This window comes from Microchirus variegatus (genome assembly GCF_963457635.1).
Source record: "Microchirus variegatus genome assembly, chromosome: 9".
Classification (NCBI taxonomy): domain Eukaryota; kingdom Metazoa; phylum Chordata; class Actinopteri; order Pleuronectiformes; family Soleidae; genus Microchirus; species Microchirus variegatus.
Genome location: NC_139810.1, coordinates 2,664,198 through 2,684,298, shown reverse-complemented (window position 1 = coordinate 2,684,298; position 20,101 = coordinate 2,664,198). Strand labels below are relative to the sequence as shown.

The window sequence follows — 20,101 nt, the reverse complement described above, 5'->3', positions numbered from 1 at the left end:
AGTGGACTCAAAAAGTGCTTGTTATGCACAAGCTGTGCTTCAGGTAGATGTTGTTGTTATTATTATTATATCCCATTTGAGATTAAATTTTCTTATTTTTTTTATGGGTCACATACCCCCTGTAGATGATCCCTATTGATTTTGAGCTGTCTACCATTATTATTAATTAATTAGTTAATTAATTAATTAATGATATAAAAACCATATTTTCACCTGTATCTTCCAAAGTATTGCAGGTATTGGCTTCAAATTTTGCATGGGCATCACATACCACCTGAGAATTATCCCTATCTTTGTAGCTTTATTATTAATTAGCAAATTAATTAATTTATTATGTTAAAAACACATTTTCGGCTTTATCTTCCAGACTGATGGAGATATTGCCTTCAAATTTTGTACAATGATTCATGTAACAACTATCTACAAGTACAATCATTATTACTTTGGCTATGATTGGTAATAGTTACATAATAAGTTAACTGGTTAACTTATTAGTGAACACAGAAAAAATAGTTAAGGCATTTTTTCTTTATTATTGAGCTCATTTGGACACATTGAGGATATCATGGGTTTATTTAGCACTTATTCATAATATTTATTACATTATAATATAAATGGTATATGAGGCACTGACTGTGGTACTGACTTATTTTGATGTGATGTTGTGATTATTTGGAAATGAAATGTTTGTTCACTGTTGTTTGTGAGGTTAATCATTGTTGTGAGGGTGATTCAGCACCACCTGGTGGCCAACATGCATAGATACAGATGGCCACGATTATACTCCATGTGTCGGAGTAGTTCTTGACATGCAGTGTTTCACATATTTATCATACCATCTGTCAAAAATAAACCTTGAGTGATGACGTCTGTGTGTTGTTGACAGACTCTGGTCTGAGGACGTCCAGACCGTGCATCACCACACAAGACGCACTCTGTGAACCTGTGGAAGGGTTCTTCTGTAGAGAACCTAAACATGGACACTGTGAAGCAGCGGAGAAACACAGCCGCTGTAAACCAGGACAGTACATCACACATAATGGTAAATACACACATATATATATATTTGATATATCTGTTTTCGTTTGTTTGTTTGTCTCGAAAACAACTCGAAAAAGTCAAGGAGGGATTTGGAATTTTCAGGAAATGTCTGCAATGGGACCAGGAACAAGTGATTACATTTTGGGGCGTGATCCGTAGACGTTAGCTCTGGTTACAACACTTGCCGTCTGACCCGGGTGCGCCGGCACAGTGTATCATGTAGGCACTGAGCTGCCTTGGCGGAGGTCTGCGCTCTCCGAGTACTTTTCTAGTTGTTTTTGAAATCTGGAAGCCATTTCAGCCGCCCAGCCTGTTTTGTAACCGGGTCAGATGGTGAGTGTTGTAACCAGTGCTAGCGTCTACTGATCACACCCCAAAATGTAATCACTTGTTCCTGGTCCCATTGCAGACATTTCCTGAAAACGTCATCCAAATGCGTCCGTGACTTTTTCGAGTGATGTTGCTAACGGGCACAACTGCATTTGTTACAGGAACAGCAGTGACAGACACACAGTGCGCTGACTGCACTGACGGCACATTTTCAGACGGGACGTTTTCCTCTTGTCAGCCTCACACACAGTAAGTGACACTGATCCTGAATCACTCAGAACATTGTGATTTGTTTGTTTTGAGAGTTTGGAGGTGAGACAGGTGTCAACACTCGAACTGATATCCAGAACGGACCAGACTGGGTCAGGCCACAGGGTTCTAGCCAGGATTTTATTTTAGCGTCTGTGATATCTCGTGTGATATCTCGCTGACCGTTAGTCAGATTGCCCTAAGACTTTGGATATGGGCTGAGCACCCGATTGTGTGCATCCTTGATTTTCAAGGGCAGCGGCTCATCAGCGGAAAAAATAATCTGGGAATTAAATTTACCATCATAATAGTCGGTATCGCCCTGAACAAGCATCTGTCGAAAATATTTGCAAACCTCTTCAGGAATAATTTTGATGAATTTTTGAATTTCAGGAAATGATCCACTTGTCCTGATGCACTTTGACAGTGAGCTGACTTTCTTCTCAAAAACAAAAAGTATCTCGGAATGACTTGAAATTTACCATCATAATAGTTGGTATGGCCCTGAACAAGGATCTGTTGAAAATATTTACAAAACTCTTAAGGAATAATTTTAATGAATTTTTGAAATTCAGGAAATGATCCATTTGCCCTGATGCACTTCAAAAAAACATTAGTCACATTTGTGTTGTCCCTAATGAAGTTGCACAGTGTTTGTATTATTTTAGCCTTTACGTTCCTCATCATTCATTACCATAACTGAAAAATCTTCTTCAGCTCCCACTATAGGAATACTTACTTGTACATGGGACTCATATTTTTTTATTCTGTAGTGTAGTATTTGCTTCCTCCTGTCGTGTAACCATAACTTTTGGTTTTCTTGTTGTCCATAAATGAAGTTTACAAAAACCTGCGACACGCTCACATATAAATCCTGTGTCGGCTTCAGGTCGAGTTTATAAGGAAAACAGTTTGTTTTAGCTGCAGGTGAAATAAAATGTCCTTCTGTCGTTGCAGATGTGAACAAAGTGTTCTGCTCAAAGGAGGAACTGCGTCAGCTGATGCTGAATGTTCAAAAATCCGCGTCGTCACCATCGCTGTCATCGTTCTTGTTTTAGTAGCAGTTCTTTCATATGTTGGTATAATTGCAGCTTTGTACTTCAAGAAAAGTCGATCAGGTAAGATCTGTGTGGAGTTACAGATGCTGAGTCACGCCACTGTTGAGATGTTAATAATTGTATTTGTGTTTGTTACAGGAAAACATGGAACTGTCCAGAATTCCACCAAAAGGGTACGTTTGTTGCTTTCTTTTTGACGCCGTGTGTAGATCTGGGTGTGTTGTGGTGCAGGACTCTTAGAGCTCTATCCACACGACGACGCAACCAAAACAATATTTTTCTTTGTCGTTTTTAAAAAAAAAGTTTTCTGAGAACGTGGCATCGTTCCAGGAAATGTCCACACGGACACCCCATTTTTAAATAGCGCTTAATTCAAACGACAAGAAAGAGAAAGTCTAAGGGCGCTTTCAGACCTCCAGTTCGATTGCTTTGGTCTGCACCAGTCAGAAAAATGTTACAATGCAGCAAACGGACGTGGGTACGGTTCTAAACGAACCAAAATAGACCTTGCAGATCATCGGCATTAATTTTGAACATCATTCGCGGCTGCGACTCCGAACAAACGTCATGATTTATTTGACTCGCCGACTAACTTCAATCGCATCGGAACCGGACTTATCCCCGATTTCCACCGGGCTGTGCTGCGCTGATGGCAGTGCTGTACAGCCTTAACGCGCCATTGGGGAATGAAGCTGGGCAGAGAACGGCGCCAAACCGCTCCACTGAGGTTCTGAGGCGCTGACACGCCCGGTGGAAATCCGGGGTTATCCAGTCTCTCATACCCATAATGCATTAAACTAGACCGTTTGGTCCCATTTGGTTTGGTTACTTTGACGCCAGAGGAACCGTACCAAAGTAGGGCGGATAAAGCGGTCCGAGACCCTGATTTGGTGCGCACCAATTAGGACCGAGATTACACTCACACCTACGCAAACGGACCGAACCACAGCATTTGGTGCGCACCAAACGTGTTGGTACCGAATGCTGTAGGTGTGAAAGCACCCTGAGTCTTAATAATGACCATAATACCAGAAGGAAGAGGGACGGCATGCTAACATGCTAACATGCTAACAGTAGCGATGGATAGGGCAGTTTGGCGAAAAAGATGACATCACTGATGATTGTTTTTACATTTCTTTTAAAAGACAGAGGAACTCAATATGATGGAATCAGCCTGAGCAGAAACAGGTGAGATATTTCTGTATCTACAACTGAGTGTTTTATTAGTCCAGGAGGTGAATGTGTTGTAATATCCACGTCTAACCTGCAGGGGTGCTGTCACATTTCCTTTGTAGGTGAACAGAACTGAAGCAGCTGCCTCACTCTCCACATTCAACAGAGTGAAACAGACATTTACCTCAGTGGTCCCTCAGCAACAGACTGTCAGAGGAATGGACTGCAATAACAAGCAGTTTGGGAGAAAGTCCACAATTGGCTGTCTGAGACAACAGTGGTGGTCAACCGCCACTGAAGAACCATGTCTTTCACTTTTCATTTGAAGATTCAGACAAATGAAATGTTCTCCATATCAAGAAAAGTCTTGGATGATGACATCAGTCGCTCCGGCTCTTAGCAGAAACTTCCCAGTGACTCTCTGGAGTCAGATGAAGGGACGTTGAAGATGAAGACGGCAGAATAATGTTCCTGACAGTTGTTCTCACGAGGTCAAATCTTTAAAGGCGCCATCTGTAACAATGTGGCCAAAAACGGTTACTACACTCAAAATCAAAACAGTGTGGCGAGTCGTTTTTTTTTCACTTTTCTGTGGCATGGAACACAGTTTTAAGATCATTTGAGGCGAGAAATTAACAATTTAGAGTCCAAACATGTGCTGTGTGTTTTAGTGATGGGTCGGTCGCGAATGAAACGGCTCTTAGAGGGCTCTTTGAAGTGAACGACGGGAGCTTATGTCACTTTATGTCACTCTCTCTCTCTCTCTCTCTCGCTCTCTCTCGCTCGCTTTTTTTTTCTCTTCGCACCGCACGTGATTGGTCAATATGCATGAGTGCCTTGTGTTTGCGCTGAGCAGCGGGGGGAGGGGCGGTAGTTACACTCGCAGCAGTAACACACGATGGTAGATACCTTTACCATAGTAAGAAAATGAGTGACACCAGGAAAAGAAGCAAAATCTGGAACCATTTCAATTTTGTTGACAACACAGTGGCAGAGTGTAGAGTCTGCAAGAAAAGAATATCCTACAGAGCCGGCTCCACAAACAACCTGCACAGCTGAGGCACTTGGTATTTCTTAATGCCAACCTCGACCTTAATTAAAGATCTGGGTGTTCATTTTTTTTCTTTTTGTTTTGCATATTTTAATCTATATTTTATTATGTTGTGGTTTGCAGTGTTTTGTGTTTCACTTTAAATTTGTTTAAAAGGAAAAGGTTGAAAATTTAAATAGTTAAAAGTTGAATTGTAAATAGTTGTTTTTGTATTTTATAATTTATTTTTTACATTTTATGTGGAGTGTATAAATAAAAGCATATTTATATAATAAACATATATGAATAAAAAGCACTTTTTTTTACCTAGTAATTAATTTTGTGCATAATTTTATATTGTTGTAGATAAATTAATGAAAGCAATAAAACAACCTGAAGAGCCGCTTGGGAGCCGAAAGAGCCGGTTCTTTTTAGTGAGCCGAGCCGAAAGAGCCGGTTCTCTAAAAAGAGCCGGAATCTCCATCACTATTGCACAGAGTCAGCTCCTGTTCAAACAAGGACACGTCTGTCCAAACACGCGTTACAGCCGTAAAAACCGGTCTGATCAGTGTCAACTATGAGCAGGACTCTTTGAACACCTCATCGGTTGAGTTTCCTCATCTGTTTTCATTGAAGAGTGATGTCATGTTCTATTGAAGAAGAGCTGAAACTGCCCCCTTGTGGCTATTCAATATATACTAATGTACTTCACACTTTCTTCAGAATCGATAAATCCAGACTATTTCTTCTATTACTCGAGTTTGTTTGGTCCATAAAATATCAGAAAATATTGAAAAACCGTCTTGTTTTGTCCACTATCCAAAATGTGTATGAATCTTGTGTAAAATAAGCTATTTAAATTTATGTTAAATTTGGGCGAAATAGACTTAATCTTGTCTTCTGTAAGGGATTTTGACAGAGGATTACTCAAAAAGTACACAGTAAAAGTACTTCATATTTTGAATGTATGTTGTCTAGGATGTACTAAGTTCAATAGTGTATGAATCTTGGACTACTTATGTAAAATAAGATTTTCATTCCATGTTAAAGTTGGGAGAAATAGACTTAATCTTGTCCTCTGCTAGGGATTTTGACAGAGGATTACTCAAAAAGAACACAGTAAAAGTACTTCATATTTTGAATGTATGTAGTCTAGGATGTACTTAGTTCAATAGTGTATGAATCTTGGACTACTTATGTAAAATAAGCTTTTCATTCCATTTTAAAATTGGGCGAAATAGACTTAATCTTGTCCTCTGTAAGGGATTTTGACAGAGGATTACTCAAAAAGTACACAGTAAAAGTATTTGATATTATTCATGCAGGTAGTCTAGGAAGTACTTGCTTCAACAGTGTATGAATATTGGACTACTTATGTAAAATACGTTATTTATTCCTTGTTAAATTTGGGGGCGAAATAGACATAATCTTGTCCTCTGTAAGGGATTTTGACATAGGATTACTCAAAAAGAACACAGTAAAAGTACTTCATATTTTGAATGTATGTAGTCTATGAAGTAGTTGCTTAAACAGTGTATGAATCTTGGACTACTTATGTAAAATAAGCTTTTCATTCCATGTTAAAGTTGGTGTGAAATAGACTTAATCTTGTCCTCTGCTAGGGATTTTGACAGAGGATTACTCAAAAAGTACACAGTAAAAGTACTTCATATTTTGAATGTATGTAGTCTAGGATGTACTAAGTTCAATAGTGTATGAATCTTGGACTACTTATGTAAAATAAGATTTTCATTCCATGTTAAAGTTGGGCGAAATAGACTTAATATGGTCCTCTGTAAGGGATTTTGACAGAGGATTACTCAAAAAGTACACAGTAAAAGTACTTCATATTTTGAATGTGTGTAGTCTAGGATGTACTAAGTTCAATAGTGTATGAATCTTGGACTACTTATGTAAAAGAAGCTTTTCATTCCATGTTAAAGTTGGTGTGAAATAGACTTAATCTTGTCCTCTGCTAGGGATTTTGACAGAGGATTACTCAAAAAATGCACAGTAAAAGTACTTGATATTATTCATGGAAGTGATCTAGGAAGTTCTCACTTCAATAGTGTATGAATCTTGGACTACTTATGTAAAATAAGATTTTCATTCCATGTCCTCCCAGTGGCATTGGCAGGTAGTGGCACCTCACTGTGGTCCGTGACAGCCTGTGACAAACTTCTGGCTTTTCCACCGGATGTTACCATGAAATAAAATAAGCTATTTAAATTTATGTTAAATTTGGGCGAAATAGACTTAATCTTGTCTTCTGTAAGGGATTTTGACAGAGGATTACTCAAAAAGTACACAGTAAAAGTACTTCATATTTTGAATGTATGTTGTCTAGGATGTACTAAGTTCAATAGTGTATGAATCTTGGACTACTTATGTAAAATAAGCTTTTCATTCCATGTTAAAGTTGGGAGAAATAGACTTAATCTTGTCCTCTGCTAGGGATTTTGACAGAGGATTACTCAAAAAGAACACAGTAAAAGTACTTCATATTTTGAATGTATGTAGTCTAGGATGTACTTAGTTCAATAGTGTATGAATCTTGGACTACTTATGTAAAATAAGCTTTTCATTCCATTTTAAAATTGGGCGAAATAGACTTAATCTTGTCCTCTGTAAGGGATTTTGACAGAGGATTACTCAAAAAGTACACAGTAAAAGTATTTGATATTATTCATGCAGGTAGTCTAGGAAGTACTTGCTTCAACAGTGTATGAATATTGGACTACTTATGTAAAATACGTTATTTATTCCTTGTTAAATTTGGGGGCGAAATAGACATAATCTTGTCCTCTGTAAGGGATTTTGACATAGGATTACTCAAAAAGAACACAGTAAAAGTACTTCATATTTTGAATGTATGTAGTCTATGAAGTAGTTGCTTAAACAGTGTATGAATCTTGGACTACTTATGTAAAATAAGCTTTTCATTCCATGTTAAAGTTGGTGTGAAATAGACTTAATCTTGTCCTCTGCTAGGGATTTTGACAGAGGATTACTCAAAAAGTACACAGTAAAAGTACTTCATATTTTGAATGTATGTAGTCTAGGATGTACTAAGTTCAATAGTGTATGAATCTTGGACTACTTATGTAAAATAAGATTTTCATTCCATGTTAAAGTTGGGCGAAATAGACTTAATATGGTCCTCTGTAAGGGATTTTGACAGAGGATTACTCAAAAAGTACACAGTAAAAGTACTTCATATTTTGAATGTGTGTAGTCTAGGATGTACTAAGTTCAATAGTGTATGAATCTTGGACTACTTATGTAAAAGAAGCTTTTCATTCCATGTTAAAGTTGGTGTGAAATAGACTTAATCTTGTCCTCTGCTAGGGATTTTGACAGAGGATTACTCAAAAAATGCACAGTAAAAGTACTTGATATTATTCATGGAAGTGATCTAGGAAGTTCTCACTTCAATAGTGTATGAATCTTGGACTACTTATGTAAAATAAGATTTTCATTCCATGTCCTCCCAGTGGCATTGGCAGGTAGTGGCACCTCACTGTGGTCCGTGACAGCCTGTGACAAACTTCTGGCTTTTCCACCGGATGTTACCATGGATGATTTTATTGGAACTGGATAGAGCTCCGCCCCTATCCGTCCTATGAAGCTGCTCACCCAGTGCATATGACAAAAAAAGTTTGTTGACTTCCGCGTTTATTTCCGGGTTATGGGGCCGATAGAGCATGCGCAGTAATGTCACTACCATATAAATATCTATAAAAGCCCGTGTCCCGTGGACACTTTTACAGGCGTGTCTTTTACTATTGCGGTCAATAGGAAAATTGCTTTTTGTGCTCCATGGGGTTTTCTGTTGCAGTACCCACAGTGGCCACCATGTAAAAATTGTCTTCTAGACAGAGGGGGCGGAGCTTTATCCAGTTCATATTATACACCACAGTCAAAGCGAAACTAACTTCAGCGCAGTGAAGAAGTGACGGTGAGTGTTCTGAACTTATATAAAAAGAGAGAGGGAGAGAGACGCACTTTACTGTATTTAAGATGTTAGAAAGTCTGACATTTGTCGCTCAAAGTGAACTTTGACTGAAACGCTAAAGGTTTAAAAAAACGCTTCTTCAGCGTTTATCATGTTAAATAGAGATAAGGCTCTGGTTATCGCGGTAAACACGGAAATCAACTTTAAAGCTGCACAAACTGCTTTAATTTCCTCCAAAAGTGTTCAGTTAAAATGTCTGAAACTCAGCTTGGTAACAGAGTTATATAAATATATAAATGTTATATAGTTATTATAGTTCTATAAATATATAAATGTTATATAGTTATTATAGTTCTATAAATGTATAAATGTTATATAGTTATTATAGTTCTATAAATGTATAAATGTTATATAACCTACAGCTTCCTGATGTTTCTCTCTTCACTAACAATAGAAACAGCTCAAGTGTATTATGAAATCCATGCATGTATGAAACTATCCTCTCCATGTGGTCTGTCTCTATGAAAGTGAGAATTTGAGCTCAGTGTGAAGTCTAAGTGCAGCTCACTTTATCTGCTGGATAATTACAGAATAAATCACTAAGACTGTAGAGTCTTTTTAAAACACATACACTAAAACCCTTATGTCTTTAGAGACAGAACATTTTTAAAGACAAAAATACTACAAACATAAATAGAAAGAGAGAAAATACACAAACAAACTTTCACACAAGTATGAGGCGCTGATTGTAAAATACTTTTTTACAGCAGTATTTGTGAACTTTGATATTTACTTCTCTTGTGAAAATATAATTTCAGTGTTTAATCTGAATTAAAAAATCAAAATGTTAAATATTATGTGCATTTGCATATTAGCTAAATATTTAGTTTCAAAGTAAAGATTAATATTCAACATTTAGATTTAACATTTAGATTTAGATATTTTATTTAGATTCACATTGTGATATTTACTTCTCTTGTAAAATGTAATTTCAAAGTTCACAAATATTGCTGTAAATCTGTAAACTAACATAAAAAATGTCCACAATGGGACCAGGAACAAGTGATTACATGTTGGTCTGCGCTCCCCGAGTACTTTTCTAGTTCAAAACATGTTTGTTTTTTCGCTAAATGTGGCAAAAAGTTGCTGTTTATTTTAGCAACATTTACAACAACTTTACAATCGGCGCCGCATACATAAGTAATTCAAATGACAACACTACTACAGTGCTGCCCTCAACAGGGAAAATGGTATATTTGATTGTTTCTTCTGTTTATTGGTTGTTAAAAAAGTTAGAACCCTGCAACAGGATGCCTTTTAATCCAGGGTGTCCACTGGGTCTTCAAAAGTAGACGAAAAGAAAATGAAGGCCCTTAAAAAGTATTAAAAAGTCTTTATCTCTCTGTAGAGTTTGACTGCAAAAAGTATGTGTGTAAAAAGCTCTATAATGTATTTATCGTTAGTTCAAAACAATGATGCACTGACATGTATCTTTGTGTTGTGCTCTATAGATTTAATTCAAACTAAAACTGTTTTCCTGCACATGCACGTCGTGCCCTTTGATGACTGGAGTTTTCTTTCTCTTGGTACACAGATCTTTTCTCTGGCCCTCAGAGGAACTGAGATGGTGTCTTCAGAGCGACAAACTCGGCCAAACACTCTGTCAAAATGTTTTCTGCTGGAAAACCTTTAAAAGCAGCGCATTTGTTGGTAAAGTATTTCTGTCTCTCATCTGTTTCTGTTTCCTGTTGAACCTTTGAACGCCTTTTTTTATGTGGGTAGTGGTTTGTGGGGAAGTGATGGTACATATGTGTGCAGTGACAGAAAAAGTGTCAAAAAATCTGCTCGTGGATGGTTATTTAGTCATGATAGATCGAGGGCCAATTCCATTTCCTATCTTAACCCTTAATCTTAACTGGCCCTCAAAACCAAGTGTTGAGGGTTATTTTGTCACTTAGACATGGGACACTCCTTAAATGCAGATACGTCTTCAGACTGTAGGGGGCAGAATAACGCCAAAGCTGCGTCCAGTCTGTCAACTCCAAAAAAGAAGAAGAAGAAGAACACATTTACGTCAGGATTATTTATTATGATCCGTTTTTCAGATTGAGGGTTAATATTGAGGGTCTGGAATTCACTGTGAGATAGACGTTGCTTATCAGTCGCCATCGTGTTAAACACCTTTCTGTATTTGGGCCAAAACGGCGTCCAACTGTCTCAACTCAACAAAGCCTCAGAAGAATGACAGTCGCAGTTGACCACCAGGGGGCGTCTTTGCCGGTCTGTGAAAACAACTCAGTTTGAATGGAAGTTTGTGGCAAAACGAGTCCATTTCCCCCTCGATTTACATGATCATCGCCCACAGTGGGTCCACGGTTGGTGCAGTGGTTAGCGTTCTCGCCCAGGTTCTTGGGGTTCGAGCCCCGGTTGGAACGAGGGCCTTTCTGCATGTTCTCCGCGTGTGTGCGTGGGTTTTCTCCAGGTTCTCCAGCTTCCTCCCACAGTCCAAAAACATGCGATATGGGGATTAAGTGAATTGATGACTCTAAATTGACCGTAGGTGTGAGAGTGTGAGTGAATGGTTGTTTGTCTCTATGTGTGACCCTGTGATGGACTGACCAACTGTCCAGGGTGTGACCCCGCCCTCCAGCTTTACCCTCCAGCTGTAGACAATGGACGGATGGAAATCACCCACAGCAAAACTACTGAAGATGCTGGCCCCCTGGTGTGCGGGCGTTTGTGCATGTGTGTGTGAGTGCCTGTGTGTGGGCGTATGTGCGCGTGTGCATGTGCGTGCGTTTGTGCGCGTGTGTGTGTGTGTGCGTGCGAGTGTGTGTGTGCGTGCGTTTGTATGTATGTGAGTGCGTTTGTGCATGTGTGTGTGTGTGAGTGCGTTTGTGCATGTGTGTGTGCGTGTTTGTGCATTTGTGTGGGCGTATGTGCGTGTACATGTGTGTGTGTGCGAGTGCATTTGTGCATGTGTGTGGGTGTATGTGCGTGCGTCTGTGCGTGTGTGTGTGTGCGTGCGAGTGTGTGTGTGTGTGAGTGCGTGTGTGTGTGTTTGTGCATGTGTGTGGGCGTATGTGCATGTGCGTGCATTTGTGCATGTGTGTGGGCGAATGTGCGTGTGTGCATGTGCGTGCATTTGTGCATGTGTGTTGGTGTATGTGCGTGTGTGCATGTGCGTGCATTTGTGCATGTGTGTTGGCGTATGTGCGTGTGTGCATGTGCATGCATTTGTGCATGTGTGTTGGCGTATGTGCGTGTGTGCATGTGCGTGCATTTGTGCATGTGTGTTGGCGTATGTGCGTGTGTGCATGTGCGTGCATTTGTGCATGTGTGTGGGCGTATGTGCGTGTGTGCATGTGCGTGCATTTGTGCATGTGTGTGGGCGTATGTGCGTGTGTGCATGTGCGTGCATTTGTGCATGTGTGTGGGCGTATGTGCGTGTGTGCATGTGCGTGCATTTGTGCATGTGTGTTGGCGTATGTGCGTGTGTGCATGTGCGTGCATTTGTGCATGTGTGTTGGCGTATGTGCGTGTGTGCATGTGCGTGCATTTGTGCATGTGTGTTGGCGTATGTGCGTGTGTGCATGTGCGTGCATTTGTGCATGTGTGTGGGCGTATGTGCGTGTGTGCATGTGCGTGCATTTGTGCATGTGTGTGGGCGTATGTGCGTGTGTGCATGTGCGTGCATTTGTGCATGTGTGTGGGCGTATGTGCGTGTGTGCATGTGCGTGCATTTGTGCATGTGTGTGGGCGTATGTGCGTGTGTGCATGTGCGTGCATTTGTGCATGTGTGTGGGCGTATGTGCGTGTGCATGTGCGTGCATTTGTGCATGTGTGTTGGCGTATGTGCGTGTGTCTGTGTGCGTGCGTTTGTATCTACTTCTTTACCCTCCTGTGGAGGATACAGCTGTAGATAATGGACGGATGTAAGCCACAGCAAAACTACTGAAGATGAAGACCACGGTGACTGAGAACCTTCACCGTCATGGTCTCAAATAAGAGTTTTAGCTCTTGTTCATTAGATCCTGAGTGGACATCAGTGCAGGGCGATGATGAACTGGTGATGTGGTACGACCCTCCTGTAAGATAGAGTGGGTGTGATTGGCAGCTGTGTCCTCCAATAGGAGCCCGCGGCAGTTGACTGTGGATTTCTCGCGACACTGATCCTGAATCAGTAGCCTCTGAGTTTGTTGAGGTAAATAAATAGCTGCTTATTTAGGTCTCGTCATCCTCAGGTATCTTCTTACCGCTTTCCTTGAACACCTCACTCTTGTCGTTAGTCCTCATAGTCAACATTTTTGAGATTTAAAATCAAAACCTTGCTCTGTTCTCCACAGATCTTCATGATCGGTGTCTGCAGAGGACACTCACCCTGTATTCCATCATATTACCCAGTGGGGAGTCTGTGCTGTCAGAAGTGTCCGCCTGGTAAGGGTTAGGGTTTATCAGGGTTAAGGCCACATTATACTTCTCCGACTGCGTATGCGTTATCCGTCTGCGTCACCACGGAGACGCCTCGAGCATTTATACTTCTGCGTCGTGGTGACGGACACTCGCTGCAATTTCCCGCCCGATCAGTAGGGGTCGCTGCGCAAGGTTGTTGTGCTTCTGGCTACAGTGAGCAATGGCGTCCGAGAAAGAAAGAGAGAGAAAGACTGTTGTTTTTGAAAAAGTGGCCGTTTCTCACTTTTCTGTGTCACGGAACGCAGTTTTAAGATAATTTGAGGCGAGAAATTGGCCATTTAGAGTCTAAACATGTGCTGTGTGTGTATAGATATGACGTATTTATAGTTCGGCAGCCGCGTTATCGGCGGGGATCAGCTCCGCCTCTGTCAGGACGCCCGGAGCGCACTGAGAGCCGGCACAGAGCAGCTTAGCTCAGCCTGTCCTGAGGACCAATCGCAGCTCTTGCCGTCTCCGTAGTCCCTTGACGGAGTGACGGACACTTAAAAAATATTCCGTGCACCCGGAGACGACGCAGAGGCTCTTCGACAGGTTCTGCGTCGACGCAGAGGACTCTGCGTAGCTACGCAGAGCACTTTACGCAGGAGTATAAATTGGGCTTTAGGGTTTATCAGGATATTTCAGCATGTCCATTTGATTTGAGTTTTGCCTGTTTGTTGGTGGTGAAAACAACAACCTACCATCAGAGAATTAGCACAAAAAAAGTGATGTGTGATGTGACAATTGTGATTTCTTGTTTCCCTCAGGAGAGTGTGTACGAGCAGACTGCTCTGATGAGTCCAGAACTAAGTGTTCTGCCTGTGAGAAAGGAACCTTCAACGATGTCTTCAGTGAAGTCAAAAACTGCTTGTTATGCACAAGCTGTGCTTCAGGTAGATGTTGTTGTTATTATTATTATATCCCGTTTGAGATTAAATTTTCTTATTTTTTTTATGGGTCACATACCCTCTGTAGATGATCCCTATTGATTTTGAGCTGTCTACCATTATTATTAATTAATTAATTAATTAATTAATTAATTAATTAATTAATGATATAAAGACCATATTTTCGCCTGTATCTTCCAAAGTATTGCAGGTATTGGCTTCAAATTTTGCATGGGCATCACATACCACCTGAGAATTATCCCTATCTTTGTAGCTTTATTATTAATTAGCAAATTAATTAATTTATTATGTTAAAAACACATTTTGGGCTTTATCTTCCAGACTGATGGAGATATTGCCTTCAAATTTTGTACAATGATTCATGTAACAACTATCTACAAGTACAATCATTATTACTTTGGCTATGATTGGTAATAGTTACATAATAAGTTAACTGGTTAACTTATTAGTGAACACAGAAAAAATAGTTAAGGCATTTTTTCTTTATTATTGAGCTCATTTGGACACATTGAGGATATCATGGGTTTATTTAGCACTTATTCATAATATTTATTACATTATAATATAAATGGTATATGAGGCACTGACTGTGGTACTGACTTATTTTGATGTGATGTTGTGATTATTTGGAAATGAAATGTTTGTTCACTGTTGTTTGTGAGGTTAATCATTGTTGTGAGGGTGATTCAGCACCACCTGGTGGCCAACATGCATAGATACAGATGGCCACGACTATATATTATACTCCATGTGTCGGAGTAGTTCTTGACATGCAGTGTTTCACATATTTATCATACCATCTGTCAAAAAAAAACCTTGAGTGATGACGTCTGTGTTGTTGTTGACAGACTCTGGTCTGAGGACGTCCAGACCGTGCATCACCACACAGGACGCACTCTGTGAACCTGTGGAAGGGTTCTTCTGTAGAGAACCTAAACACAGACACTGTGAAGCAGCGGAGAAACACAGCCGCTGTAAACCAGGACAGTACATCACACATAATGGTAAATACACACATATTTATATATATATATATATATTTGATATATCTGTTTTCGTTTGTTTGTTTGTCTCGAAAACAACTCGAAAAAGTCAAGGAGGGATTTGGAATTTTCAGGAAATGTCTGCAATGGGACCAGGAACAAGTGATTACATTTTGGGGCGTGATCCGTAGACGTTAGCTCTGGTTACAACACTTGCCGTCTGACCCGGGTGCGCCGGCACAGTGTATCATGTAGGCACTGAGCTGCCTTGGCGGAGGTCTGCGCTCTCCGAGTACTTTTCTAGTTGTTTTTGAAATCTGGAAGCCATTTCAGCCGCCCAGCCTGTTTTGTAACCGGGTCAGATGGTGAGTGTTGTAACCAGTGCTAGCGTCTACTGATCACACCCCAAAATGTAATCACTTGTTCCTGGTCCCATTGCAGACATTTCCTGAAAACGTCATCCAAATGCGTCCGTGACTTTTTCGAGTGATGTTGCTAACGGGCACAACTGCATTTGTTACAGGAACAGCAGTGACAGACACACAGTGCGCTGACTGCACTGACGGCACATTTTCAGACGGGACGTTTTCCTCTTGTCAGCCTCACACACAGTAAGTGACACTGATCCTGAATCACTCGGAACATTTGTGTTTGTTTTGAGAGTTTGGAGGTGAGACAGGTGTCAACACTGACTCGGACACCGAAATCCAGAGGGGACCAGACTGACCGTTAGTCAGATTGCCCTAAGACTTTGGATATGGGCTGAGCACCCGATTGTGTGCATCCTTGATTTTCAAGGGCAGCGGCTCATCAGCGGAAAAAATTATATGGGAATGAAATTTACCATCATAATAGTCGGCATCGCCCTCAACAAGCATCTGTCGAAAATATTTGCAAACCTCTTTAGGAATAAGTTTAATGAATTTTTGAAATTCAGGAAATGATCCATTTGCCCTGATGCACTTAAAAAAAACATTAGTCACATTTGCGTTGTCCCTAATGAAGTTGCACAGTGTTTGTATTATTTTAGCCTTTACGTTCCTCATCATTCATTACCATAACTGAAAAATCTTCTTCAGCTCCCACTATAGGAATACATACTTGTACATGGGACTCATATTTTTTTATTCTGTAGTGTAGTATTTGCTTCCTCCTGTCGTGTAACCATAACTTTTGGTTTTCTTGTTGTCCATAAATGAAGTTTACAAAAACCTGCGACACGCTCACATATAAATCCTGTGTCGGCTTCAGGTCGAGTTTATAAGGAAAACAGTTTGTTTTAGCTGCAGGTGAAATAAAATGTCCTTCTGTCGTTGCAGATGTGAACACAGTGTTCTGCTCAAAGGAACTGCGTCAGCTGATGCTGAATGTGAAGAAGTTTCAAAAATCATCGTCGTCACCATCACTGTCATCGTTCTTATTTTACTAGCAGCTCTTTTATGTGGTGTTATATTTGCAGCTTCGTACTTCAAGAAAAGTCGATCAGGTAAGATCTGTGTGGAGTTACAGATGCTGAGTCACGCCACTGTTGAGATGTTATTCATTCTATTTGTGTTTGTTACAGGAAAACGTGAGCTCTCCAGAATTCCACCAAAAAGGTACATTTGTTGCTTTCTTTTTGACGCCGTGTGTAGATCTGGGTGTGTTGTGGTGCAGGACTCTTAGAGCTCTATCCACACGACGACGCAACCAAAACAATATTTTTCTTTGTTGTTTTAAAAAAAAAAGTTTTCTGAGAACGCGGCATCGTTCCAGGAAATGTCCACACGGACACCCCATTTTTAAATAGCGCTTAATTCAAACGACAAGAAAGAGAAAGTCTAAGGGCGCTTTCAGACCTCTAGTTCGATTGCTTTGGTCTGCACCAGTCAGAAAAATGTTACAATGCAGCAAACGGACGTGGGTACGGTTCTAAACGAACCAAAATAGACCTTGCAGATCATCGGCATTAATTTTGAACATCATTCGCGGCTGCGACTCCGAACAAACGTCATGATTTATTTGACTCGCCGACTAACTTCAATCGCATCGGAACCGGACTTATCCCCGATTTCCACCGGGCTGTGCTGCGCTGATGGCAGTGCTGTACAGCCTTAACGCGCCATTGGGGAATGAAGCTGGGCAGAGAACGGCACCAAACCGCTCCACTGAGGTTCCGAGGCGCTGACTCGCCCGGTGGAAATCCGGGGTTATCCAGTCTCTCATACCCATAATGCATTAAACTAGACCGTTTGGTCCCATTTGGTTTGGTTGCTTTCACGCCAGAGGAACCGTACCAAAGTAGGGCGGATAAAGCGGTCCGAGACCCTGATTTGGTGCGCACCAATTAGGACCGAGATTACACTCGCACCTACGCAAACGGACCGAACCACAGCATTTGGTGCTCACCAAACGTGTTGGTACCGAATGCTGTAGGTGTGAAAGCACCCGGAGTCTTAATAATGAGGTACCAGAAGGAAGAGGGACGGCATGCTAACATGCTAACATGCTAACATGCTAACAGTAGCGATGGATAGGGCAGTTTGGCGAAAAGATGACATCACTGATGGTTGTTTTTACATTTCTTTTAAAAGACAGAGGAACTCAATATGATGGAATCAGCCTGAGCAGAAACAGGTGAGATATTTCTGTATCTACAACTGAGTGTTTTATTAGTCCAGGAGGTGAATGTGTTGCAATATCCACATCTAACCTGCAGGGGTGCTGTCACATTTCCTTTGTAGGTGAACAGAACTGAAGCAGCTGCCTCACTCTCCACGTTCAACAGAGTGAAACAGACATTTACCTCAGTGGTCCCTCAACAACAGACTGTCAGAGGAATGGACTGTGGTGGTTGAGAGGATGGTCACAGTGGAGAACCATGTCTTTCATTTGAAAATTTAGTTTTCAGACAAATGCAATGTTCTCCATATCAAGAAAAGTCTTGGATGATGACATCAGTCGCTCCGTCTCTTAGCAGAAACTTAGCAGTGACTCTCTGGAGTCAGATGAAGGGACGTTGAAGATGAAGACGGCAGAATAATGTTCCTGACAGTTGTTCTCACGAGGTCAAATCTTTAAAGGCGCCATCTGTAACAATGTGGCCAAAAACGGTTACTACACTCAAAATCAACACAGTGCGGCGAGTCGTACCCGCCCCCCACTCCCCCCCCCTCCCCTCCAGAGTCGAGGTTGCCAGAGCGGCGTGTCCTCCGCCAGTGAGGAGCGACTACGGCGAGCCTTTTATCGTAAATGAGTGGCTCTAAGACACACAAGTCTGTTCTCCTCAGTAAAGATCAAGATGTATTATCATTTATGGGGAATAACGTTATGCGTGATATTTGACAGAACTGTCCTTCATTTTTGCCTCCCCTTTTATAACGTTATATAGTTTATGGCAACACACGCGCTAAGACCTAAAGAGGACTGGAATTTGGCTAAAGGCCACATTATACTTCTCTGACTGCGTAACCACGGAGACCCTTCCAGCCTTCATACTTCTGCGTCATGGTGACGGATATGCGCTGCAATTTCCCGCCCGATCAGTAGGGGTCGCTACGCAAAGGCTGTTATGCTTTTGGCTACAGTGAGCAATGGCGTCCGAGAGAGAAAGACTGTTGTTGTTGTTGAAACAGTGGCCGTTTTCTCACTTTTCCGTGTCACGGAACGCAGTTTAAAGATAATTTGAGGCGAGAAATTAGCCATTTAGAGTCTAAACATGTGCTGTGTGTGTTAAGATATGACGTATTTATAGTTTGGCAGCGACGTTGTCGGCGGTGATCAGCTCCGCCTCTGTGGACGCTCGGTGTGCACTGTGAGCCGGCACAGAGCAGCGTTAGCTCGGCCTGTCCTGAGGACCAATCGCAGCTCTTGCCGTCTCCGTTGTCCCTTGACAGAGTGACGGACACCAGTTTCGTTGCCTCCGCCATTGTAGCTCAGACGTACCTGGCAACCCGGGGTTGCTCGGCAGCTCAGGCTCTACTGACTTCAATGATTGGTAGACGGCGGTAGGTGGCGCCTCGTACCAAAACGTCATTTAACTAGTTTTGTTGGTGAGTTCAGTTTGTTCAAAGAACAAGAATCTACGACGGTTTGATTTTGTTCAAGAAAATATGTTCGAAAAAGATTTGAATGTTTGCCGAGATCCTTTTTTGTTTGTACTGTTACGTCTTCTGTCGTGTTGTTTTGTACTTTGTAAGAATAAATAATTTTGTTGTTTTTTAAAGAAATCCATTTAGTGGCGGAGAAAATCAACGGGAGAGTGATAAAATAAATGTGAAGTCAAAGTTAGAAAGTTTAACTGAAAAGAAGTTACATTATAATAATAATATCACAGATAAAAGAAGCTCACGAGGCCTGAGGTTTTAAGGGTTTTTAAGCATTAATAATAACATTAAAGGTCACACAGAGTGGTCCTGTTGCACATATATGTGAGTTATGGAGGTCTACTTACATATATAAAGTTGTTTTTATGGTCAAAATCCTCCTAGTTGATGTAAACGAGCCGATTGAAATCTGTCCTTTTCGAAGTGCTTGTCAGTCGCGCTATTTCAGCCATAAATCTTGCCCGAGAAGACAGAGTGTGTTGTGATTGGCCAGGTATCTGGAAGTGACGTAATCTATCACGTCAGCTCTCAGAAGCACAGCTCCCCCCTCTGGAGCGGTGGATGCATTGCTACTCATTATCAAAACATTGTTTTAACAGTGTTTAAAAATAGCTTCTTCACGACTCCCCGCCGCAGTCCTTTTATGACTTTAAACCGGAGTCAGACCCAGAGTCAGAAGACACTGTTGCTCGTGAAACACCTCCACAACGGACGTTATTCTTCTTCTGCGGTTCAATGTACGCAACCGGATGTGCCCGGACTAGTGCCCGGAGCAGGACGATCGGTTGTTCAGGAGAACCGCTGCTTACGTAACGTTAACGGGATTTTCAGTGATCT

General features: G+C 41.2%; 1 protein-coding gene and 1 long non-coding RNA gene across 2 annotated transcripts; both read left to right on the top strand.

Annotated features, from left to right (window-relative positions):
- The first annotated feature begins 1,552 nt into the window (after window positions 1-1,552).
- LOC310931485 lies at window positions 1,553-4,271 on the top strand. The gene is made up of 5 exons (XR_014592921.1): window positions 1,553-1,620; window positions 2,578-2,738; window positions 2,817-2,851; window positions 3,824-3,866; window positions 3,974-4,271. It is a non-coding gene; the product is annotated as an uncharacterized lncRNA (long non-coding RNA).
- A 6,158-nt stretch (window positions 4,272-10,429) lies between these two features.
- Window positions 10,430-16,844, top strand: LOC310931747 (tumor necrosis factor receptor superfamily member 14-like; the record flags this gene model as incomplete). Its single annotated transcript, XM_083894978.1, has 7 exons — window positions 10,430-10,546; window positions 13,183-13,273; window positions 14,056-14,181; window positions 15,045-15,200; window positions 15,703-15,790; window positions 16,499-16,665; window positions 16,744-16,844. Exons 1-7 carry the CDS (start codon window positions 10,505-10,507, stop codon window positions 16,842-16,844), a joined length of 771 nt encoding a protein of 256 aa, XP_083751104.1. The 5' UTR covers window positions 10,430-10,504.
- Window positions 16,845-20,101: the final 3,257 nt, after the last annotated feature.